Raw genomic sequence first — 26,161 nt, 5'->3', positions numbered from 1 at the left:
AGTTATCATCTACTGTGCCAAATCTTCCCTGTCCTTTCTCATATGTGTCATCCGAGTAAGATGAAACTTGTAGGGATAGAAATGCAGACCGGCGGACAGGGTGAGGCTGCAGAAGTCGGGCTGTTGTCACAAGGCACCCAATTATCAATTCTTTCATTTATTATCATAGTTTAACCACTATTTGGGGTGTCACCCTCTGGATTTTCTACTCTGGGCATCACATTGCCATCTACTATTCCCACAGAAGTCCTGTAACAGAAGAAAAACAGGCCTTTTGAGAAAAGCAGCTGTAAAGAACAGCATGCTTTGTGATATGCTGGAAAAGGCTGCATGTTTTCAAGAGGAGCTTGTGTAATTTGCTGAACCCTCAGAAATCTCACTGCTGTGGTTTGATCCCAGTGGATCCTTGCTAATTGACAGCAGACCCTACAGCTCAGTATCCTTCCTCCCTGTTTTCAGTCCTTTGCATGAAATGTTCAGGACCACAAGTACAGTGCTCTGTTATTCACTGCTCACTGCATCTTTCAGGATTTTCTGTTCGTTCCACCTCGAGAATAAGAATCCAAACAACTTAAGAGTGCATCCCATTGAACTCAGTAGAGCTTAATGATAAATAAACATGCATTGGGATAGGCTGCCTCATGCATTTCACTTATTTGAGTGCACTTTCCCCCCCCTCTCCCTAGCTGAGATTGGGGATTTTGATGAAACCATTGATCGTGAACACTTAGCAAAGAACAAGTATATACCTCAGCAAGAAGCATTAGAAGACAAAATCATGGAATTTCATCGTAATCACATGTAAGTATTACTATTTAATGCTTAAGTAATGGCATTCTTAGTGCTGTTGTCTTATAAAGCAGGACATTTGTCCTTAGGATTTATAAACGTAAGATAACCAGCAGAAAGGTATGAGGAGAAGACAGGGCTTCATAACAGAGTAGAGAAAGAGGACAGAGGTGGGTTAACAAATAGCAGAAAGAACGGAAGTTTTGCATGCCAATAAGGCATCGCAGAAGTGGTTTTGGGGATGAAAAATTTGTGGTTTTGTCTGATGAAAAATTAAAGGGAGAAAGACAATGTTTGATGTATAAGTACCTGTGTAGTAGAAAGCACAAAAACTAGACTCTGGAGTAGGACACAAAGGAAAGAAGGCGAGTCTCTGTTTTTCCTCAGCTTACTCGTTTCTTCTTTTGTTTTATTTTTTACATTTATTTATCCAGTTTGTGAATAGAGCCACACAAAACCTTTTGTGTTGTTTTAACTACTTGTGTGTGTGAAAACTTAACAAACCATGGCTCAACTTTTCTCTGGGAGTTCACAGGGGTGTTTGGGTATAGTATAAACTTGTCACCTTTTGGGGGAGAAGAATTTATTTATAACATCAACAACAAAATCGTATTCAATTGCCAATGGGAAATCTTGTTTATCACCATTGGGAAATGGTTCATTTCCTAAATGGGAGATTCCAGGTTTGAGAAGATACACAAAGTTGTGTTGTAGAGGAACAGGAAGTGTGAGAAGGTTGCATGTCTTCATTTTGCTTCACTGGTACACCTGAAACTACTCTTTGACTGGTTAAAATATGAGCGGTCACAATCTAGTGTACCAGTTGTTGCTCCAGCAGATAGTCACAAAGCATGCAAGGACGTGCAATAGATATGAAATTTATTTGTACTAGGTCTTTCAAACCATCAAATTGGTGCTAGGGTCTGTTTCACAGTGACTTTGTATGCAAGTCTGAGCAGGAAACAACATCTGCCGTGAAAAGCTCTAACAGTTCTTTTAAACCTTCTTTGTCCTGTGTAAAATCAATTATCATTCCTTCAGTGGACAGACACCAGCAGAATCAGATTTCCAGCTGCTTGAGATTGCCCGTCGTTTGGAAATGTACGGAATCCGATTGCATCCAGCCAAGGACAGGGAAGGAACTAAGATAAACCTGGCAGTTGCCCATACAGGCATTCTGGTGTTTCAGGTGAGAAGCTCTGATCGTAGTTCAGTCTAGACTGCAAATGAGAAGGAGTCAGCTCAAAGCTGCTATCTTGTGAGATCCAGTCTGCTAGTACCCTATAGTAACTGTTTGCCAGTGTAGAGATGGCTTCTTCCATGGGGAAGCCCTAGGGCAGTTGCTCCATTGCAGATAGTTCTCTTGCAGATAGTTATTAGATGTTAAAGCCTTAAGGTAGCTAAGGCTTTAAGGTACCTAACTCTATGGTAGTTAGGCTGGCACTGATAATTGCCTAGTTGAGCAGAAAGTGGAAATAGGTCATTATATTCAGTTTCCTTTATTGTGCCACTGAAAGCGGAATTGCCTTATTTGTTTTAGGCAGCTAAGCAGGCAGACTAAAATAAAATAGTTTGAGTGTAGTGAACTGCACCTTTTGTTAGTTTTGAAAATTAATTTTGCAGATGAATGAATGCCTGTTTTGGGGGAAGAAACGTATTCATACCTTTTCTTTTCCGTTCTTCTTCGTATTCAGGGTCACACCAAAATCAATGCCTTCAACTGGGCTAAAGTTCGAAAACTGAGCTTTAAGAGAAAGCGTTTTCTTATTAAGTTGAGGCCAGATGCAAACGTAAGTCTCTGGAATGTGCAAGGCAATTTGAAGTGGCAGATGCCTGACGAAAACATAAAATGTATTATTTCCATTCAGCTTATTCATACTGGATTCTTTAAACCACCTTTATCTCTGCATAAAGTTGTGAGCTTATACCTTGCCCAATTCAGTGGGCTCTGAACTGTGACATAGGAAATGAACATTTGTTTTTCCCACCCTGACAGCTGCTGACTTCATTTGGGACACCCCTTTTCTGGGTGTTCCTCTTCCCTCAAATTGCCCCATTAAACCAGTTGCCGGTAGTACCTCTTACAAAATGTACCCTGGTTTGGAAATAGGCCACAAATGGTAAATTCAGAAGAGGCTTGATGGGAGAGGTCGTAAAATATGAAAGGAATGGGCCAATGAAGATGGTAAAATGGATTGGGGGAAGGGTGAGGAGAGGTAGGAAGTGAGATGAGAGAATATTGCCGCTCCAGCGTAGAAGGAGCATCATTAAGACAAAAAGGACACATTAATAAATTATTATTGTTATTTCTATATTGTAGGGCTTCTACTTGCTCTCCATGACATCCAGGTTTAAATCTCAGCTTGGCTATGAAAGTCAAGCCCTGGAAAGTCACTATATATCAGCCTCCGATTCTGCCTATCAGATTCCAGTGTATGTTATCCTTTCCCCTTTTGGTGATCTCCCTAGGGAATAACGTAACAATTGACTACCTCCAAATACGCTGTTCTGTTCACTAGGCTTAGTCCTAGTTCTCACTGAACTGGTAAACCTGCATTTTGGGCTGTGCCACTTCAGACTACAGGTGAGGACTTAAGCCTTCATTAGAAATGTATCTGCATGGAAAAACTAGATGTCAGGAGGGTTCTTGGCTAGAACCCTGAAAACTAGTTTTCTGTGTGGGAGAATTGTTTAGTCATGCGAGTCCCCCAAACCTGTGGTCCAAAATGGTACAGTCCTACCACATGAGTGGAAGCTAGTGTCTTATCTCTTAGATTTGAATATCAGGAACTGACAGTTCAGCAGATTCTTGTTTCCAGTCAGCTATGATTACTTAGGAAGCTCTCACCATTCTAAAATATTGCCTGTCACTTCTCCTGTAGCATTCACAAAATGAATGTTTTGAGGCTGGCATTAAATGCTTTGAGGCAGATGAAGTGGGTCAGCAAGAGAAATGATTACTTTAGGGAAACAGATAGTCATGTTTATTTAGGTGGAGATCATCATAATATTCCATTCTAATGACTTTTCAGGAAAGTTACGTTCCATTATCATACAATCATAGGGTTGGAAGAAACCTTGAGCATCGTCTAGTTTAAACCTCTGCAATGCAGGAATATACAGCTGGCCCTTACAGGGATCAAACCTGCGACCTTGGCATTATTTGCACTGCACTCTAACCAATTGAGCTAACCACCTGCCTTGTTTTACATTCTACATAACAAAATGAATAGTTCAGCCTCCCAGTAGGGTCCTTTTCTGTCTAGGTACTGTATGGTATAGAAAAGCATAGTAGATGCTGAGTAGATTCAAAAGCCATATCATTCGTAAAATAAATAATCCTAAAAATAAAGGGATCAGTGTTATTGCTTGCTTTAATTTTATGCAATATAAATGTCCTTTTTTACAAGTTGGTGTAGTTGAAAGTGGAGGGAAATGTCCACATTTGCGCTTGGACGATGTTCACTCTCCTTCCAGTGTTAAATCTCCCACCATTATCTTTCAGAGTTCCTTCCAGGACACCCTAGAATTCCTGATGGCCAGTCGGGATTTTTGCAAAGCCTTTTGGAAGATCTGTGTAGAGCACCATGCCTTCTTCAGATTATTTGAGGAGCCTAAACCAAAGCCTAAACCTGTTCTCTTTACCAGAGGTTCATCCTTTAGGTTCAGGTAAAATATACTTTACTTTGCTACAGTAATCCATGAGAAAAGTGTGCTCATCCACCCTGAGGTACTGGCTCAGATCGGACATAATGTTCTCCAGCAAACCATAGTATGTTGCAATGGAAACAAGCAATAAACTTGAGCACATCCTCTTCCCTCCTTCCCTGACATCCAACCCCAGAAACTCTAGTTTAAAGGCTCCATACAAAACTCTCTCCAAGTTCGTAGACAGGAAATAAACAAGGGAGTGCTTGAGTTTGTTGTGAGTTCCCATTGCCACAACCCATGGTTTGTTGGAGCAGGAGCATTATGTATTGACAGAATTACTGAAAGATAGGGAAATTTACAGTGGTACCTCTGGTTACGAACTTAATTCGTTCCGGAGGACCGTTCTTAACCTGAGGTACCACTTTAGCTAATGGGGCCTCCCCTTGCCGCCCCCGCCCTGCGATTTCTGTTCTCAGCCTGAGGTAAAGTTCTTAACCTGAGGTACTACTTCCGGGTTAGTGGAGTCTGTAATCTAAAGCGTTTGTAACCCGAGGTACCTCTGTGTTTATTTTCCATGGTTGAGCTTGCACTTAACATTTCTATACTGAACAGTTTCGGACTGAGGACTGTAGACTTCATTAAGGCATCGTGTATTCTGTCTTCCTGAGTACTAATGCGTATGTGCATGAACACAGAGAGAGCCACATCAAAAATGGCAGCACCTATAATTTAATGTTCAGTTTAACAGTGCACATCAGGCCCAGTTTTTGTCATTCTTGGCTTGATGAAAGGTTTATTGAATGCTAGGGGAAGGGAAATGTTGAGAAATTTGCGGATGGGGTTAAAAGTGACATTGAGATGCACCTGGTGATTTCTCTGTCTCTTCTTTCTGGAATCAAGTAGATGTTGTTTATGACAGTGAGGCATCATAGCCCTTCAGTTGTCTCTGAGTGTGAATAAATGCTGAGAATACCTGCAAAGGGTTGCCCATACTGAGGAATTATTTCTTAAATTTAAAAAGCCCATCGTGGAATATAAAGGTGGCATACATAATGTTCCTAGGTGGTCTCCCCTACAGCCAGCTTCAGCTAAGCGGGTAGCCTTGTACCCTGGAACCAGCATAATAATTAACAAAATATCTGAGGCCTGTTAGGAAATCATGTTCATTTCATGGAGTCCCAGTCATAAGGAGGCACTGACCCAGGGGAACACCCAAGCTAGCACCTCAAATATATGATACCAGAGATACTTTTGGAGAGGAATTGGGACACAGTTTTGGCAGCAGCGGATAGGAAAATTCTGATGCTGAGCAAAGTGAAAGGCACAGGAGATAATGCTATGATGTGATTAAAAAGGTAGGCCACCACCTACACATGGACATTATTGGCTGTAAAAGGCAACCAGGTGACTGCTGCTCACTTGACAAAATTAGAAAGTATAATACCTCCTAATAGCTGTCGGCATTGTAATTGCCCGGTTGTAGGAAAAGGAGAAATTCCACCGGAGCGAATTTGGCAATAAATTTTTGGTCCTCAATAAAGTGCCTGAAACATAACCCATGTGTTTTGAACCAGAGAAGGCAGAATGATGAACATATGAAAATAATAGAAAAGTGATTTTGAGTTGGCAGAAAGATACAATCATTTTTTAAAATAGCCGGGTTAAGAAACTCAGTAAATAAATAAATGATAAAATTAATCAAATCTGACAATGAAAGATGTGTAATGCTTTGTGACGGGTTCTACGGTGTCTGAGTGAAATCTTACTGTCTTGCAGTCTTCAACAGTGTGTGTCATAAAACAGCCTTCACAGGTCTGTTTTTGGATGTTTTTGACTACAGTTCCCATCAGCCCCAGCCAGCACGACCAGTTGTCATGGGTGGTGGGAGTTGTAGTCTAAAACATCTACAGGGCACCCAGTTGGCAGAATATTGTTAAGCACATTATCAAAGATTATATGACAATATGATTTCATCCATGTTTGCTTGTTATTGTATAATACTGAATTGCTTTGCGGGGGGGAGAGTATTAAGGGTGCTGCAATATTTTACTGGTTTTACTCCAACAGATTAACATAAGCATCTCTGTGGAAGTTTTATTTATCAACTACATTACATAAAAAGCCATTTCCTTCTCATATATATGTTTAGGCTTCCTTTTGAGAGTTGAGCTTCAATCGGGTGATGGAATGTGGGGATTTAAATTTATTATATTTATCAAGGAGAGTTTATATGCCGTATGTCATGGGTAGGCAAACTAAGGCCCGGGGGCTGGATCCGGCCCAATCGCCTTCTAAATCCGGTCCTCAGACTGTCCCGGAACCAGTGTGTCTTTACATGAGTAGAATGTGTCCTTTTATTTAAAATGCATCTCCGGGTTATTTGTGGGGCATAGGAATTGGTTCATTTTTCTCTCTCTTCAAAATATAGTCTTGCCCCCCACAAGGTTTGAGGGACAGTGGACCAGCCCCCTGCTGAAAAAGTTTGCTGACCCCTGCCATATGTGGCTATTTCCAGATTCACTTTTTATATTCCAGTTCCTTTTTTAATTACATTATGACCTAGATAAATTAAGTTAAATTGAGAGAAATGCACCAGAATTGGGATTTGCTCTGTTTCTTTTGCTGTCTCAGCTCTGTGGCTCATCACATATGTTCCTTTCCCATTTATCTCGACCGCTTGAGTTCTGTGTGATGTTTCCTCTGCATACCAAGCTTTTCATGCTTATTTTCAGGATAGCTGAGGGATGCAGTTTCCCAAGCATGTAATTTGCGGTGGCCGTTTATGCTGATCTACACACTACTCGCTGAATGTCCTAGAAATTATTCAGACTCGTAGTAAAAGTCTGCCTGAAGCATCTTTAATAATTAGGGGCTATTTCATTTCATGCTAGATATCTCTCCCCGCCCCAACCTCCAAAGTCTTCAGATAAACATTTCTGAGAGTAAAAATATGTGTTGCTTTTCTTGGGTGCCTTGCACTCAGAAGGCCAACGCCACTCACCGCAAGATGTTCTAGGAGGCCTTGGAGAGTTAGATGCTGGTCAGGTGTCACCAGTGTGATGCTCTCCAGATGTTGTGGAGTACAACTTCCAGTCATCTCTGCCATGATAGCTGGAGCTGATAGGACTTGTGTTCCACAACATCTGGAGAGGACCACATTGGCTAACTCTGGGCTAAAAGGGCCAACCAATAGTCTGACTTATCGTATTTGATCATATGTTTGTCGTTCCTCTTGTCTTAAGTAGCAACTTTAGTCTACAGTGGTACCTCAGGTTAAGTACTTAATTCGTTCCGGAGGTCTGTACTTAACCTGAAACTGTTCTTAACCTGAAGCACCACTTTAGCTAATGGGGCCTCCTGCGCTGCCGCTGCACGATTTCTGTTCTCATCCTGAAGCAAAGTTCTTAACCTGAAGCACTATTTCTGGGTTAGCGGAGTCTGTAACCTGAAGCGTATGTAACCCGAGGTACCACTGTAATTGTTTTAGTCTATATGTTTGAATTGTATTTAAGAAAGGGATGGGAAACTTGTGGTCCTCCAAGTCCCATCAGCCCAACTGGAAGGGCCAGTAGTCAGTGATTATGGAAGTTGTAGTTCCAGCAACATCTGGAGGGCCACACGTTCCCCAGCCCTGCTTGAAGAGTCTTAATTAAAGCAAAACCATGGTATCCTCAAGTATTCTGAAGAGCTTAGTAAGAGACTGACAGTAGCAATGCCTCAGGTACTTTTTTATTTTAATGCAAAGAGAAAATTGACATCATTCTGTCCAAAGGCATGCACTATTAGTTAATCTTCTTTTTTTAAAAAAAAATTCATACAGAGACAGAACCATCTTCATTTGAATCTTTAGTACACTTTCACTTAGTATCTACAGGGACAGCTTCCTAACAGAAAATTAAAATGGCATGTTAAATCATAGCTTTTCAGCTGATTGCCTAGTTCGCAAGGAAAATATATTGTTCGGATAATAATGCACACTCTTGATAGCACACAGTGTGTTTTGCTTTATTTATCCACAGAACTAACTTTTTGAGACGTTTCACGCTTGGCAGATTTCTTGCACAAATACTGCCTCTGTGCAAGCGGTTGCATTTATGGCATCATGTATGATTGACACATACATGTCTCTTGTGACATGTGCACACGGGGCAGGAGACCCTGGTTACTAGCTGGCTACTACCAGTTTGTAGATGTGGTGAAGCAGACGATAGTGTGACTAGCATTATGTAGTTCTAATGTTAAAATAGCATTAAATTAAATTATTAATGTTTTCGTCCATTTTGAATAGCTGAACATAGTTTTAAGCCAGATATGAGTTTCCTCAGATGCTTAATAGGACAGAGTTTCATAGCTCCAGCTTCAGTGCCTCTGTATGCAGCCTAATGCATAATTCAGTGTTCCCTCTCTGGAGAAAGGGGTGTGGGAATCAAATAAATATGACATTTAATAGCAGCGACCAGCAGCTTTCACCACCAAATTTTCTGAACTGGAGCCACCTGGGCAATTAAAATTTGGAATTTCAACAACAGTATTCTTAAAAATTCATAACTCGTTGTGGTAGTGGTTCCTTAGAAGTGGTATAAGAGTATAGAACTGCCTGAGGCAGGTACATAAGTAACTGAGGTCCTTGAAATAGTTCCCACAAGAGAATTCATCAGTCTTTGCGATAGGTTAGAAATGTACCCAACAAGGGAGTTGAATGGCACGGAACACGAGTTTTCTCAATGTCTGATATATCTTTCTGCTCTTAAGAGTGGCTGGGCAGTGCTGCAAGTTGCTAAGCTTCACACTCACTGTTTCAGAGTAGGCAGATAATATCTGTGTGAAGGTTTGGATAGAGTTGACTGCACCCCATCTTGGCTTGTAGTAACAAACCATTTGATCTCTTGGAGAACCTTACAGCTTATGGAACTCATAGGGGTGTGGGTGGGCGTGGGTGTGCAGGCGTCCCCCCACTTAACGTGCAAATCACTTGCATGCAACTATATACAGTGGAACCTCAGGTTAAGTACTTAATTCGTTCCGGAGGTCCGTACTTAACCTGAAACTGTTCTTAACCTGAAGCACCACTTTAGCTAATGGGGCCTCCTGCTGCTGCTGCGCTGCCGGAGCACGATTTCTGTTCTCATCCTGAAGCAAAGTTCTTAACCTGAGGTACTATTTCTGGGTTATCGGAGTCTGTAACCTGAAGCGTATGTAACCTAAGGAACCACTGTATATGCACAGTGCCAGGAAAGAATTAAATGAATTCAATTCAAACCCAGAAATGGCAGAAGAGAACTTGAGAGTCCTTGTGGCTAATGAGGGGACCCTCCTTGGAGCCCCCAAAGGACATCAGTGAGGGTGGAGGAAGTCCTGAAGAGACCCAAGGCACAGCGGGGCTTTCTTTAAGCTGCTCAGCCTCCCCGCCTATCAGCTGATGTGTGGTGTAGCGCAGCATTTTTGCATCCTCAGGCAGCAAAAGCCAGAGGATTACTGGGGGACGCATGGCCCACCATACACAACCAGAGGACTGCATTCAGTTTAATGGGTACCAGTTGTGAATGCCTGCAATCATGTCGTGAGCAGCTGAACATAAAATCACTCATATATGTAAAGGAACATTTTTATGCTAAAGAAGTAGAAAGTAACACAATGGTTCTGTTAACCTTTGGACGTCCGGTTCCGCCTACCCGAGGCATGTAGGTGAAAATTCAGTTTTGCTTTTTTTGCAAGAAATGAATGGTTTTAGCAGTAGCCTGAGAGCAGGGGCTTTTGTGGTGCCAGAACATGCTGAGCGATAAATCAGTGCCACCACATTGCGAGGCTCCTTGCCTCTCCGCGACACTTCCAAGAATCTGCAGCCGGTGGGGACAGAGTCTTTGACAGTGATGGTGCTGATTCAGAGTGATGAATACTCCCAGGCATTGTGGATGAGTTGACATCAGAGGCATTCTCATAGCAGCAGATTCTCCAGCTTTTATTTACCGTCCCTGGTAACTAATAACCATGCCTGGCATCAGAAACAGTTCAGAGTTAAGGATGCACTAATACTAGAAGAATGTACTTCCACAGCCTTTTATTTTCGTGGTTTTAACTCATGGTTTTGTTTTGTTTCCTTCCCAGTGGCCGAACTCAGAAGCAGGTTCTGGACTATGTCAAAGAAGGAGGACACAAAAAAGTACAGTTTGAAAGGTGAGAAAGAGTCTTTGCAACAACAATAAAAATAATTTGCTCTGTTTACTTTTTGAGGGTTTTCTTGGGCCTCATGCATGCTCATTCAGCCCAGTTAGCCAAATGACACAGCTGCAGGAAAATAGGGAGAGTGTTCTTGGCTTGAATAGGAAATGGCAATATACACAAGAAAAAAACAGTGAGGCATAGATTTTTCTTTATCCCCACCCCGCTTTCTGGCTTCTCCTTCCTGCTTCCCCAGTTTTGTGCTTGGGTGTTTTGGAGTTTTGGAACTTTTTGTTTATTTGTTTTTGCCTTCTAATTAGCTATCTATTGCTTTTTGTCCCATGTGTTTGGGTTATAACGAATGGTCTGTAAAATAGTTCCTGCTTGTTAACAGTGAGGTATTACAGGGCTTGCTGCATCTTGACCCCAGGTCCATGAAACCTGCTCAAATTACTGGTGTTGTGATCATAGGAATTCAGGCCATCTGTAGATAGGTAGACAGTTACTTCTTAATTAAATAAACAAAGCAGAATGAGGAGAGCAAATTGGCGCAGCTGGCTACAGGCAGTGAAATGTTGAGACAATAAAAGGTTGGATTGTTGCATGCTATTGCCAAATGTGTTTCTAAGCCAGTCTGCCACATGATGAGTTCAGTGTTTTTGCTAAACTGTAGAATGATCCTAGAGACAGGTTTGTGTTCTGAGTCATCTTTTGGAGTTGGTGGATTTATTTTTTAGTGACTTGTCCTTTCCTTTTATGCCATTTATGTAACGCATAGCTTCACTGAAATACCGCATACATATACGACGACAGAGAGGAAATCTTTTTTGGGACAAGAAGTCTGTTTGAAGCTGGGCTTAGAGACATGATTGTCTGCCATTGATTTATTCACAGGGGTGGGAAATAACATGCATTTTAACTTGTTGCAAAATATGTTCGCTTTTTTCTTTTCACCCCTTTCCAGGAAACACAGCAAGATTCACTCTATTAGGAGCTTGACAGCAAAGCCTTCAGAACAGCATTCAGAGGTGCCAAAACAAGTCAGTTATATTTCATGCTTTTGTAAGCAAAAATGTCCAATAGTTCTGTTTGTCTTGCGTGGGCCATGTTTAGCATTGCGCACTGTACCATAATTCACAGTCAGGAGAGGCCAAATGAATGGCCACACTGCAGCTTTAAGCAACTTTGTCCTTTTCTCTGGTTTGGAATGTTTCCAAGCCAAGTAGAAAGCAGTAGCAGTATTTTTATTTGTGTTTATTAATTGTACTTCTGAGGCAAGCCTTACACACATTAAAATATTTAAACTGCGTGCCTAGCAAGTTCATATGTCACTCGTTGATTAAATAAATTCATTATGCAGATATGCATTGCTGTACAGTGGTACCTCAGGTTAAGTACTTAATTCGTTCCGGAGGTCCGTTCTTAACCTGAAACTGTTCTTAACCTGAAGCACCACTTTAGCTAATGGGGCCTCCTGCTGCCGCCGCGCCTCCAGAGCACGATTTCTGTTCTCATCCTGAAGCAAAGTTCTTAACTTGAAGCATTATTTCTGGGTTAGCAGAGTCTGTAACCTGAAGCATATGTAACCCGAGGTACCACTGTATATAATCTGCATGTGCACTTACGGATAATTTTTACACAGGGTAGGCTTCTTCTTTCCAAGGTTTAGAGGAAGAGGACATGACAGGTTTGGAGAACATGCCATCCTAACTAGGTCCTCCAGGGTTTCCCATTTGAGCCAAGGCATGCCCACTTTCCCTACCCCTGCCAACATAGATGAAGTTCTTCCTGACATTGTGACATGTAGTGATTGGCAGGTGGGTGACACTGCCCACTTGCCAGACTTGGCCCATGAGGCTTAGAGTAAATAACAGGCTGGCCGTCGGGGAGACTCCTGGATTGAATGTGTTATTTTATGATCCATGTAAACAGTTCCATTCTACTTTCTGAGAATGTTGAAGAAATTGACCCCAGATTTAACCCGGTTTCACTCAGTGAGCGCAGGGAATAAAACAATACTCCCCCCCCCCACCACAATCCTGATTTTCAGAATTCTGAAGGGTAAAAATAAAGCCAAGCCAAGGCAACCTGTTCCTAATTTGTGGTCAAGGCTGCCTTCTGAGAGAAGCTTGATCTGTTGCCTAGAAGCAGCTCAAAAGAAGAGAATGTCTGTTGGTGAAATTCCAGTTAAAGCTAGGTGAAAAAATTAATAACCTTGCTGAGAACAGAAACAGTAATGGTCTTTATAAGCATTTTGGCTAAAAGTTCTCAATTCATAAAGAATTTTTCCCTTAAGCTGGATTGGCTGATATGACTTCCTGTGGCATGTAATGATTTTTAAAAAATGTTTGTTTGAATCCCTCTGGTATAGCTCACCTAAAGTACAGTGGTACCTCGGGTTAAATACTTAATTCCTTCCAGAGGTCTGTACTTAACCTGAAACTGTTCTTAACCTGAAGCACCACTTTAGCTAATGGGGCCTCCTGCTGCTGCCGCACCACTGGAGCACGATTTCTGTTCTCATCCTGAAGCAAAGTTCTTAACCTGAAGCACTATTTCTGGGTTAGCAGAGTCTGTAACCTGAAGTGTATGTAACCTGAGGTACCACTGTATTGCCTTGTCATAGTATTTGCCAATAGTTTTGACACACACACACACACACACACACACACACACACACACAGATTATTGTAATATTTATTTATACCCTGCCTTTTTCCCTGGTAGGTCTCAAGGCAGTTTACAGATAAAACAAGAATTGCTAAAAACATAGGAAAAAATATTTTTTTTAAATAACTTCAATAGAATTAAAACTACATACATATATAAAATCTGTTTAAAAACATACAAATAATTACAATAAAAACAGCCCAGCGCCGGCCTTTTCATTAAAAGCACTTAGTTCCCCAAAGCCTGTTGGAACAAAAAAAGTCTTGGCCTGCTAGCAGAAGGACAGCAAGGAGGGAGCCAGTCGTAACTTCTCCAGGGAGGGACTTCCACAGTCTCAGAGCAGCCACCACCGAGAAGGCCCTCTCCCGTGTCCCAACAAGCACGTCCTTCTGTATTATCTTCATTCTAGTGCATGACTTAGAGATCCATATTAGACTAGAGATGGGGAATTGGTGGCTCTCCAGAGATGTTGCTAGACTACAACTCCCATCGTCCTTCCCCTCACAATTGGCCATGCTTGTTGCAGCTAATGGGAGTTAGAGTCCAACCACATTTGAAGGGCCACAGGTTCTCCAACCACATAATAGGAACAACAAGATGGCATTTCACAACCTTTTAATCTCCTTTGATAATGTCCCATAAGTGAGAGACAATCCACAAAACTGTTGTGGGACATTAGATTTTGTTCTCATAGGCAGCCTGCCATCTACCAGGTCAGACTGTTTTGTCTATTTAGCCCAATATTGTCCGTGGTGAATGGCAGTGCCTCTCTAGGCTAGGGTTTCAGGTGGAGGTCTTCCACATTACCTGTTTACCTCTCCTAAGGTGGCAGGGACTGAATCTGGTACTTTTCACGCATGCAATCCCAAAGCATGTGCTTCTGCCACAGTGTGGTTTTCTCTTTCATGGGTCCTATGTGCTGCAGAAGTTGACCAAAGGAATGAGCTCTCCTCTCTTCTATTTTCTAGGCTTGAAGGCGTATTTAAATATTGTAGCACTATGTTGTATGGTGCATTTGTAAAGCACTTGATGTTGAGATTGGTGCTGATTTGTCATCTTCCTGTCCCCTCTCATCTCTTTCCTTTCTCTCTCCAGAGCTGTAGTTTTACATATGGAGACGGTGCTGATTCCCCAGCAGTCCAAAGCTGCCGGCAGGGGAAGGAACTAAAAGTTTCAGTGGAAGATGGTGGACACCACACGAGCCCTTCCCTGAAAAAGAGCCCCGAAAAAGAAGGCAGGAGGCTGGACGGTGCTGTCATGGAAGCCATGGAGGAAGAAGAGGAGGTCGCAAAGGACAGATCACAGCACAGTAGATCTCAGACACAGCAACCGAGCACAGGTCCTGCATCCCGGGCTGCTCGTGGCAGTAGCACATCAATTCCTTTCATTGACTGCAGTGATGTAGATAGTGAATATGACCTCCTCAGAGGGCAGATAACCTGCTCACAGTCCCAAACAAATGACAATTATGAGGGTGATTCGACCAGTGGTGCCTACGTTGATTATAGAGGTGAAAATCGTAATAGAATTAGATACAGGGATTCTTCCATCTCCTCTATAAAGGCATCTTACCATCTCACTGAAGACTGCAATGATGGCAGCCCTTCTAGTATGTCCTTCTATGTTGGTGGGAGTCCCAGAGTCCCACGGCACAGCACTCTAGTTGATGAAATGTTTAGAGGTCCAGATACCCGCAGTCCATTGGCTACTCCCTTGCCTTCCAGTAGCAAAGGATCAAGTCCTCACATGAGTTTCAGTAGAGCAGGCTCCCAGGGTTACATCTCCGAAAACGGGCATGACTGTAGGGTTAGGAGTAAAGACGATGATACTCGTTCATATAGCTGCCACAGTTACAGCAAGCGCTCCCCAGTCTCGCAAAGGCCACACATGGATGTGGTTTCACATGCGCGCAACAGATCTGAAACAGACCCATTTATCTTGAGCCAGGTGTCTTCCACTCCAAACCAAGACTATAGAGCAGATAGGTATCATAAAGGAGGGACGGTTAGAATGGTCCCTTCACAAGGCAAAAACATGGCAAATGGTGTGCCAGCTGCTAGTCAGTCGAAACAAAGCCCAGTTATACAGTCCTTGTATGCTAGGGGCATGATGGACCATATGTCTACCATCCAGATATTAGAAGGTTCTACCAGCAGTGGAACGGAGTCTAGTGACTCAGATTCAGAAATGGTCAATCCTTTCACCCACCCTCTTGTGTTTGGAAATCCTATAGTGCTCAATTCATCCCCTATGCCAAGGAACAAGTATTCATTTGGCAGCCTCCAGCTAGAGGAAGAGGCAGAGGATGTGTCTTTGGCCCTCAGTGATGAAGATGGTGTTCATGTCTTCAGTTGCTGAGAAAACCAAGCAGCACTTCCAGGAATAGACCAGCCTAACAGGAAAGTGATTTGTTGGAAGGTTGTTCATCGAGTACATAAACAAAGCAGCATGTCAACCTCTTAACCTTCTCCTTTTGAGAAGTTAGAAGGAGCTACTGCTATACAGAGAGGTGGTGAAATCTACTAGTGACGTGGGTTTTTAGGGGGGCAGGAAGGAGACCCGATTCCTCATCTAACAACCCTGTTAGTAGATTTGTTCATTAAGAAGAAAACTATACTCTAGTTGTGTGTCATATTTAATGAAGTATAGGCCAGATAGAGATGACTTGTAGCCCCAACCTATTAATTTTTACTTAGAAGCATCTCCCACTGTTTTCAGTGGAACTTAATCACAAGTAAATGTACATAGGATTGCAGTGTTCGTTATTTGAGAAGCAACGTGATTTGAGTTCATGGTACACACATGTGCTTTTCTCTCCTTCTAAAGGAGAGCTTGCTATCCAGTGCCTCAGTTTAGAGTTTAAAGTTTTACATTGCAATCAAAATGCAAAAAAAAAAAAAGGATATTATCAAATCTAGGCATTTTTTAAAATAATAATAAAAGAGCTTAATGACACATTTTTTAAGGAAGCAATACTATATTTTGCTCAACAAAGCCACAAATCATTCTTATGCTGAAAGTATGAAAAGTTTCATTTGTGAGCTGAACAAGTTTTTTCCTATTTGAACATGTTGAAGAATATGGAACATGCAAACTTTAAATGGGGGGGGGGGATGGAAGCAGTCTTTTGAAAAAAGCTCAGTTCCTGTAGTTATTAATGGGCTTGTTTAAACATCAGAAATCATAATTTCTATACATTGGTTGTAAGATTGCTTTCAGCATAGTAGATCTTACTTGCAAATGTTCTTCTCGGGTATTTTGTCATTATTAATCACGGGGCCAATTCGAAACAGGAACCCCAATGTATCTAGATCAGATGCTGTGTTAAAGCAGGCTTTACACATGCATCCCTAGCTGGTTGGGAAACCAAGTGTACATACATTTTCAGACATGGTTCATATCCTGATCAAGCCGTTTCTGAAAACTAAGCATTCAGCTAATTGGGAGGGCAGTAGGATACAAGAGTTAGTCCCCCCCACACACCACCTGACCGCTGGTCAGCATTCTTGTAATTATCTGAAATGGTTTTGCACAAGCAGACCCTGCCAGCTGCTGCGTTCTTGGACACGGGGGTCAGGTAGACTCTGAATATTGCATATCTAGCAAGGCGTGGAATGCTCCAGTCTTTCTTTTTCATTTAACAATGTAAGAAGATAAAGAACATTGGAACCAGGAAATCTGTAAGGAGTAAGAAAAATAACTTACCCTTTGTTTCAGGAAACTTTCTTGAGTAAAGAAAAGCAGCAAATTATACCCATTGACTTTACCACCATTGCTAAATGTGGGTCAGAGGGGAAGTATGGGGAAAAGTATTATCAAATGAATGTGTCAGAATTAAATAATAGAGGACAGGTTTAGCTGAGTACAGTTGATTCCAACTATTCATTCATTCTCATGAAAACAAGTGAGCCAGTTACAGGACATCTTTTAAGCCTGAGCAGTTCTGTATTTTGATGGTTTTAGATTTTTATAAAACAAAATCGATACGTTTTATAACCTTTTTCTGATGCCTTGAACCAATACATGTTAAGTGGTACATCTGAGTGTAAGAATATTTTAACAGAACTCAATCTATAGTTGCCTAGTCCTCTTCAGTATTTTACATATTCCTAGAACAGGGTAAATGGCAAGCATGGGCAACATGTTTGCACTATAGACTGCATTGGAAATTGCAGACTTGCCATTGCATGAGCAAACTTATTTCTGTGATTGTGAGGACTGTTTTTTATTTAATGGGAACTGGGATTTACAGGATTCTAACAATCCAAAGGGTTAGGGTTTTGTTTTTTAAAGGCCTTTGGGATGCTGACATATGCATAGGAATATTTAACCTCCTCTCTCTCTCGTTTTTGTTATACTAATGTGAAGTTCAGCGCAGATGTAAATGCAGTTCAGATGTTTTGTTTAGTTAGTAGACAAGAGAACAAGTAATCAAATCTGTGACTTTGTGGTTAGGCGGCAGCATGGGCTAATAAGGGAAGGTTTTATTTAATGTTGTGCTGAGAAGGTGATCTGTGTTTTGGGTTTAGAATAGTTTGTCAAATCATTGCCTTTAACTACTGAATGTTTAATTTAAAGCATAACTAAACAAAAACCCACTTTGGAAAGTGTAGATAGAATGTACACAGTGTGTCCTTTATTGGCATGTTTGCTGACTTCTGGCGATTATGGCATAGAAATAACGTACTGTGGAGTAAAGCGCTGGCTTGTTAGGTGCTTCACAAAAGCACTAGTTGTTTCAATGATTCCCCCCCCCTCCCCCGGCATTCTCGAACAGATTGCACGATAGTTCATTTCCTCCTTAAGCTAAAGCATCTTAATGTTATGATTAGAAGTGGCCATTGGTCTACAAAATGTCTATGTTGTGGTGGTGATGTGGATTCAGTGGAGAATGTACATTACCACCTACCGTTGTGTGCGCATTCGCTAAGCATTGTAGAGAATGTGCAGAAACGAAACAGCATAAATAGGATTTTGTATTACCCAATCCAAGTGCATAGCCTCCACATGATGTGTTTGGGGTCTGGGGGGTGGGAAGGAGAGAAATGGGATATTCCATACATTGCCAGTGAATATGCATAGGAAACCCACAAGCAGAATATGAGTGCAATATAGCCCTCTCCAGGTTGTGATCCTTAGTAAGTGCTATTCAGAGGCATACTGGGCCTCATTCTCATGCAATGCTAAGCCTAACCAAGAGTGAGCAAGCATACAGGTACCCAGAGGGAAAACCGCAGCTATTTTGCTCTTCTCCCAGTTGTGCTGCTGCCATGCTACTCATAAAACATGGTTTGGATTACCATTATGTGCAAACCTGGGCTAGTGCTTTGTCTTCCCCAAAACAAACTACAAGCAGGAAACGGAAAGTAACCTTGGTGGCTGTTTGTGGTTTGCTGGAAGTGAGACAAACAATTGAGTTCATGTGTGATGCTAGACCAAATGAATGGCTTTGTGCCAGGTCGTACATCATCAGTAGGAGCAGGAGAGAAGCAAAGCAGTTTCTCTCTGGGTACAAGCACACTTGCTCATTCTCACTAAGGCATGATACCACTTAGAGTTGCATGCAAACTGGACCATTGTTTCTGATGCTGGAGGCAATATATAAGGGCTTCCACCCATTGATAGCCTTGTCATCCACGGATTTGTCCAGCCCCCTTTTAAAGCCATATTAAAGTCTCTGCATCTTGTGACAGGAAATTCTAAAGTTTAAATATGCCACTGTTTGAAAAAGTATTTCCTTCTGTCTAAAATCTCCTATCATTCAACTTCATTGGACTACCCTGGGTTCAAATATTACTAGAGACCACCATCATGCTTCTCTTTGTACTTGCCTTTTTAAAAAGACCTAAATGTTGTAGCCTTTTCTCATAGGGAAGTTGCTTTAGCCAGCTGATCATTTTGATTGCCCTTTTTGGCACCCATTCCAGCACTGCAATGCTCTATTTGAGGAGCGGGAACCAAAACTGTACACTGTATTTTGAGTACAGTTGCACCATCGATTTGCAGAGAGATATTACTAATCACTATCATGAAATTTGCCCCTCTCACACTAGATTTGCATTAAAGGCATCGTGTTATAGGCAGCTCTATTTTTTATTATGATTTCTTTTCTAATGATTCCTGATTATTGTCCTTGTTTCAGTAACAGAGATGTTACCTTGATCAATACTTAATTATATAATGGTGTTTTCCATCACTGAAATATCCTCAAAGGAAATGGCACAATTTAGCTTTACCACTAACCATAGGGCTGGTATTGCCGTTTCAGCCACATAAAATCATGCTCTTGTTTGTTTTTAAATTTACAGTCCTATTAAACAGTGCAGCTCAGATCAAAAATATGAATTGTGTAGCTTAAGCACATCAGATTCCTAACTGTAACTTGTAAATATGAAAACGACAAGCCTGTTGCCAATTAGAATTCTCATTGTTGGTATCCACTACTTTCTTTATGTCTGCTCTCTGTGTTGTGCATAGAGTTAGGAGTAAATTGGAAATTTGCTACTAAAGCAAAGTAAAATGGGCATTTTTGATGGTGGGGTGAATCCCAAACTGAGGCCCACTTTAACCATTCCATGAAAGTAGCAAAAGAGGAACCATTAAGGGAGTGACACTTCCTGTCTTCCTGTCTACTTTTCTGGCTCTTATGGGGCGACAGTTGGTGCACATTTACCCTAGAGAGAATGGTGCACATTCTGTCTTCTTCATTTGGAGACTGAATAGCTTGCCCGTTCACATGAGTCATAAGTGTTGGGAGAGGACGCACAGCCAACAGTTCTTTTCTTCTCACTTCTATGGTGCATACAAAGTGAACCCAAGAATTTCCCAAGAATGACATGGTTTCCCGTTAAAGTCTCTCACATGCTCTGTGGTACCTGGACATTCCCTGCAGATTTGTTTTCTTATCAGAATCTTTGTAGCTGTCCATACATTGATCTTCACTTTAGATTATTATTTTTTAAATAAAAAAGTTGCACTTCCTTTTAACGCTCCTCTTAAAAATTAATGTAGTATTAGTAGTGTGTGGCGATCAATATTTTTTGTGTCTCCATTTTTTGGAGGGTTCACTTTCTAAATACAGCAGTATTTTTGTTGTTGTTGTTAATGAACCCACCCTCCCCACTCTCAATCATCTGTTCTATAGATGTGGGTGTCCCCCCCATAAGATTCTTGCAAAGGTTAGGAATAGGTCTGTTTCTCTGATTCTTGCAAAGCAGTCTAGTAAACCCACCCTTTCAATGGGTTTTCATCTCACTGATGAGGAGGAGCTTTTTGATTACTTGTCTGTTGTGCTTTATAGAAAGATCAGTTTTAGCTAACTATCTGTTAAAGCAGCTCTTGCATTTTACTTTTTCCAACAAGGGGAATAAAGCTCACGTCAGGAATCCGTGCAAAAGAGCATTTGTGAATGAAAAGCAAACACTCTGTTTTATATTTGCATGGAGAGCATGCTACTCAGCATAGGGTCGCCGTATTTCAAACTGTGCAAATCCAGACAGAAAAATTGTTGGGCTTTTTTGCCAGAGCTGTTGGGCTTTTTTTCGGCTGCAGTATTCCGGATATGTCCGGGAAATTCTGGACGTACGGCAACCGTAACACAGCAGCTGCAGCAAAACGCTCATGACATCATTCAAATATTACTTTTTATGCAGAATTTCCAATATAATTATCAATCTTGGGCTTGAATAGAGTTACCTATTTCAGAGCTCACTTTTCAGGAAGGGCACGAAATATTCCACTCCAATTTCTTATCTCCACCCCTTATTGCTGTTCTGATAGTGACTTGATCTAAAATACAAACTTTGGCTGTGTTTCCTATCATTGGCAGTTCCCTGATATATTTCACACATTGAATTATAGGTTTGGAAATTCAAAACTTAGAAAATACCAATTCAAAAAAATTGCTGGGGTCTTCATTCTCATTCTTGTCATTTGTTTAACAATGGTTTGTTTGTTTTTTTAAAAAAGAAATATGCCACTGTATGTTTTTTCAGCATGTACCTCTATGGGAGGAAAAAGCCTTTTTCCATTGTTCTGTCTTTATACTCAAAGCATGGTGTATCTTCTGTTCTTTGCATTGTTTGCCACGCTGCCCCAATGACCTTTTGCTAGAGGGGGAAATGGCCCACTTGGAAATGGAAATATCCTCCTAGCACAGTGATCCTGCATTCATCTATAAAATTCATTATTTTGCGGTCACCCACTGCAAGAATCCTCCTTTGCAATAAATAAATAAAAAATGGAGAAACTGATGAATAAATGAATGTGACCTTCTGCACAAATATTTGGACCGTGGTGATGATATGGAGCCTCCATGCCCTTCGCTTTCCAGTGAAGGCAGCACTTAAAATGATTGGATCCATTACAAAATTGCTTTTTAGCAGGATCACTGCTTTCTTAGGGAGATGTGAAGCCAAAACGGACAGTAGCTGCAGCACATGCTTGCTTGCACATGTGGATTGGACCAGTGTCCTAGACTGTGCAGGCAAACATATTCTGTAATGTTTAATATGCATCTTATTTAGAATAAGCAACTATTTCTACATGCATGTGTGCTTTAAGGAACTGTATTCAAACCACTATATTTTTTTCCTGTCCCTTTTCGTTTTGCTTAGTTCAGCGATGGAAAGAACAAAAATAGACTTACCATGGTGTACATTGTTTTCCATCAAAGGGTAATCCATTATCAGCTAACTGCTGCAGTTACTGTCCAGTTTGGTACCTGCCACTGTCTAATACTATTATATATCACTTCAGCATGGATTTTTGTACCCAAGAGGAAGGGGTTCCTGGCTACTAAACCTAATGCTGAATTTGGTGACTGTCTGTAAGCATGTCAGGCTGAAGTTATCCTATGTATGCATGACATTAATTTCGTTTTGCTTTTTTATTACCTGTACTGAAGGCTTTACCCTTTCTAACTGGTGTCTTGCTGTAAAACTTTTCCTTGCTTAATTGTTGCTCAGATTGTTGACCCAAGTGCAGGGGGACATGTTCATTGGTACGTTGCTCCATACTCTCAAATCATGCCCTATCACCACTGTCACGGGTATCCATTTCAAGCCTTAAGAACCCAAGAAAACCTTTTTGTCCTTCCTCTTTCGTTTATCTCAGCAAGGCAGCCTCTGTCCCATATCTTTGCTGAAATTGCATTATTTTTATTTTATGTTGTTTTTGAAACCTCTTGCTGCATCTCCCCTTTGAAAACCTCTTGCCCAATAAATTAGCTCAAGAGCAAGCTGTGGCTTTGCACGTTCCATAGAAATTGTAAGAGGGGATGCATGACTTTCCTGGGCCCCTCTGCACTATATATTTAAAGCAATATCATCCCTCTCTGAACCATCAAAGAATCCTAGGAACTGTAGCAGGAACTCTGTGAATTGTAGCTCTGTGCAGGACGCAGGGGAGATCTTCCTGATACAGAAATGGAATACTCATCTGCCCCCAAAGATATGGGCCTCTCTCTCCCCTTCCCCCCACCTTTGCCCAAGGCTCAGAAAGGGATGGATGGGGCCACACAAAGCCATTTCTCTGTTCCTTCTTATAATCTTCGCAAGGTCCTCTTCTTTAAATTGGGAAAGGGAGATCTGTGAAACAAAAGAACACTCAGAATTAATTCTGTTTTAACTGTCTTGACACCGTTGAGGAGTGTATGAACTCAACTATCTTAGCTATAGCTGTCAATAGTACCTTTATTCGTTATTATTGAGTGCTGGTTATAAATCTACATTTCTTTAACACGTTCTTACTGAATGTGTCTGCTTTCCATCAGTCTTTTGAGTACGTTGTCTGTTTTCATTTTCTTTTTTAAAGAAAAGATGGTTAGATTTTTGGTGGTGGTTCTTTAATTAAAAAAATAGCTATACATAAGCCAATATAAGCAACCTGTCCCTACCCCATTCCAGCACTTCCACCTCAAATTTTGCTTGAGGGAATCCTTATTTTGTTGTTGATGATCTGAGGAATGACAAGAACACCGCTTGATTTTCAGGTTCTAAAGTCAATCTGGATGCTTTGACATGAAGCTAAAATTACTATTCACCCTCCATTTTATAGTATGAGGAATGTGGAATGCATCAGTTTGATTTAGAGGCATTTGCATTTCTGACTCTAGTGTGTACCAAGGAAAAAAATTAAATAACCAGCATTTAAATATTTTTGAGGTCCAAAATAACAATCTTACAAGTATCCCAGTTCAGTGATGCAAATTTTTTAGTTATAGAAGTCTAAAGGAAATTTTAATCTTATTTGAAAGCCTTTTTTATAGACTTGCTATGAATCCTTCTAGGGATTAGTTCACATTACACATCATCTGCATTATTCAGCTGGGCATCAAACAGATTGGGGTGGGGAGTTATGCAGACATAGATCTAAGACAGTACAATCCTATGTGTAATTACATATGGATTAGCAATCCAAATGCTTGCTTGGGGTTAAATATTTATATAAAGACACCCTTCAAGGCATCAGCTGAGTCCTTGCTTATGTGGAGAAATGAGTTTTGAGAGAGAAGAGTTCCAGGGAATCTTACTTTTTTTGGCCAATGAATAAGCTTTCTACCAGGAAAATACTGCATTCATTACTTCAAGGCTAGAGTTACGTCTTTGGCTACCTTACAGCCCCCTGAAATATCACTTGTTTTCTACAGGGCAATTATATATGTGTTCATAGGAAGCATTTCTCAAAGGTGCCCCATTTTACAGAAAGGCACCATGTGAGCCGTTCTCCCAAAGCTAATATGACTGAAGTGAACTTCAAATCGTACAATATGTTTGTAATGTGTTGTGATTTTCTGCAACTCCTTGTAGGAAACAGCAGACTTTGAAGACTTGACGGATGGTTATTAAGGAGAGAAGCCTTCCACCTTTGTTCTCGCATGAGCTCTTGGAAGTTACATAGCATTTCTAGGATGTAGCTTATCACATGTCTTGGTATGCATTGTGATAAGTTCAAAGCAGTGCATCTGCTTGGCAGGCAAGGAGCAAAAGAGTTCTGCTTAAAAGGCGAGGCTGATTTTAATCTAGATCATAACGTACAGCATGGCGAAAATGCTGTGAAGCCTTCTGTCCATTTTAGTTCCTAGCCTTTGGCCTTCAGTAGATAGAAAGATAGGTAATTTGTCGATATTGGTACAGATATGACATCCAATAACGCTCACAACTGAGGCAGAATTTGCAATGTAGCATAAGATAAAGCAGGCGTAGGTTATGCTGTTATCAATCAAGCGGCCATGAATGCTTAGGAATTGCGTCTGACCACAATGGGGTCTTTGTGAAATTAGAAGGAGCAATTTATCATCTTCTTTGTCCTTATAAGCAACGAAGGGGTACCAGGTAACAGAGAAATACTTCTGCATTTTGACTCCTATAGCCTGTCCCTTGCTAATCCCCAGATTCCAGTCCACCAACCCTGTAGCATAAAATGTGTGTGGCATCTTCCACACATGCAGCTGCAAGTAAGAAAACGATTAGATCTCAATTCTATACAGTATTTGTTTAGTCTCTTCTTCCTGGATATTTTGACGGGGAAAACACTGTATTAATTAAGCCTTTGGAAACGCAACTATCTTACATTTGGTGGTCACTGGGTGATACTAAATTAAGAACGCTCAAAGGAATCTTGACTTTATTTGCTGTGAACTGTCCCCAACCAAACCTTGGTGGAGTTTAGATTCAGAGAACTGCGAAACACCAGTTCTGAATTGCAGTAGGCTGCACAGAGAGACCCTTTGCTGAGGTGCTGATTAATGCCTTTGGAGCTTCCATGCTATCTAGCTGAGCCACGAGTCAGACAGGAACCCTCAACACTACAGCAAGTGTTTTGATGGGACAGCCCAAGCATTTGCATCAGGCTGCCATACGGATGCCCTCCTCTATAATGGCAAATACACCACTTCAGTTGTTGAAGATCTAGAGAAATAAAAGCAAGCTTGTTGGTCATGTATAGCTGCTACTTCCTATGATTAGCTGTGGCCAGTTCGTAAACTTAGATTTCAGATGCTTAATGTCTGAGAAGCAGAAAACTTCACATATGGATGCTAATGTTTCTTTTCTTCTGTCATGTGGGCAGGCACGGTGCCAGAATTTCTGTGTTTTTACTACATATTTGAGGTGATACTATGATTCTTGTAGGTCTTTTGTACATGTCGTTTGAAAACATACCAGTTGTAAACTTAGAAAATACGATTTCCTGACCTTAGGGCCCCTCCCTCCTTCTTTTTCTTATAACTGCATTAATTTTATTATGAAATTATTGTATACAGTTGTGTACTAGTGTCAATAAAATTGACATTTGTGTAACAAGCTCTGGCTTTCTCTCAGATTTTCCTGAGCATCTGCATAGCCTGGAATTGTGGGTAAATTTATTTCATTGAGGCATATATATATATATATATATATATCTACAGGCAAGTATCCCATTTGCTCTGCATAATTTGCTTTGGTGCTGATAAAGATGATGAGATAAATATGAAACTTGCTAGTGCAGCTCAAAAATCTATACACTATTTAGGTCCTGCTGAAAAACAAATTGATCATAATCTCTCTGAATTTTTGATGCTGTGCTATATTTTACTGGGGCTTCCAAGATAAATTTCAGATTAAACTTCTTGATATGTTTGTAATAAAGAGCCTATCATTTGTGCGTGAACATGATGGGTATTGTTAGCTGTACTAGCTGACAGCTTATTTGTTTCCCTAAATAAAGATGCTTTTGTAAAGCATGAAGGAAGATTAATGGGTTGCAGAAATATGTGGTTGGAAATATATAGTGAATGTGAGCTTGATGACTACTTTATGTTAAAAAGAAATGGTAGATTTCATCCAAGAAAGGAGGACAGCATTTAAAGCCCTTTGGGGCCATTGTCTTTCACGTAGCCACCAAAGTGTGCAAT

General features: G+C 41.0%; 1 protein-coding gene across 9 annotated transcripts in view; it reads left to right on the top strand.

Annotated features, from left to right (window-relative positions):
- FARP1 (FERM, ARH/RhoGEF and pleckstrin domain protein 1) overlaps positions 1-26,161 on the top strand; it is a 180,020-nt gene that overhangs the window by 114,828 nt on the left and 39,031 nt on the right. For 7 of the 9 annotated variants that reach the window (XM_053384517.1, XM_053384518.1, XM_053384519.1 and 4 more), the window contains exons 7-13: positions 687-801; positions 1,831-1,978; positions 2,484-2,579; positions 4,295-4,458; positions 10,546-10,614; positions 11,564-11,639; positions 14,365-14,608. In XM_053384517.1, coding sequence (XP_053240492.1) covers positions 687-801; positions 1,831-1,978; positions 2,484-2,579; positions 4,295-4,458; positions 10,546-10,614; positions 11,564-11,639; positions 14,365-14,608 — 912 coding nt within the window. The remainder of the gene's footprint in view (positions 1-686; positions 802-1,830; positions 1,979-2,483; positions 2,580-4,294; positions 4,459-10,545; positions 10,615-11,563; positions 11,640-14,364; positions 14,609-26,161) is intronic. The other 2 variants (XM_053384521.1, XM_053384520.1) reach the window with 1 other exon arrangement.

The sequence above is a fragment of the Podarcis raffonei genome, chromosome 4 (assembly GCF_027172205.1).
Source record: "Podarcis raffonei isolate rPodRaf1 chromosome 4, rPodRaf1.pri, whole genome shotgun sequence".
Classification (NCBI taxonomy): domain Eukaryota; kingdom Metazoa; phylum Chordata; class Lepidosauria; order Squamata; family Lacertidae; genus Podarcis; species Podarcis raffonei.
This window is presented reverse-complemented; position numbering and strand designations above follow the sequence as displayed.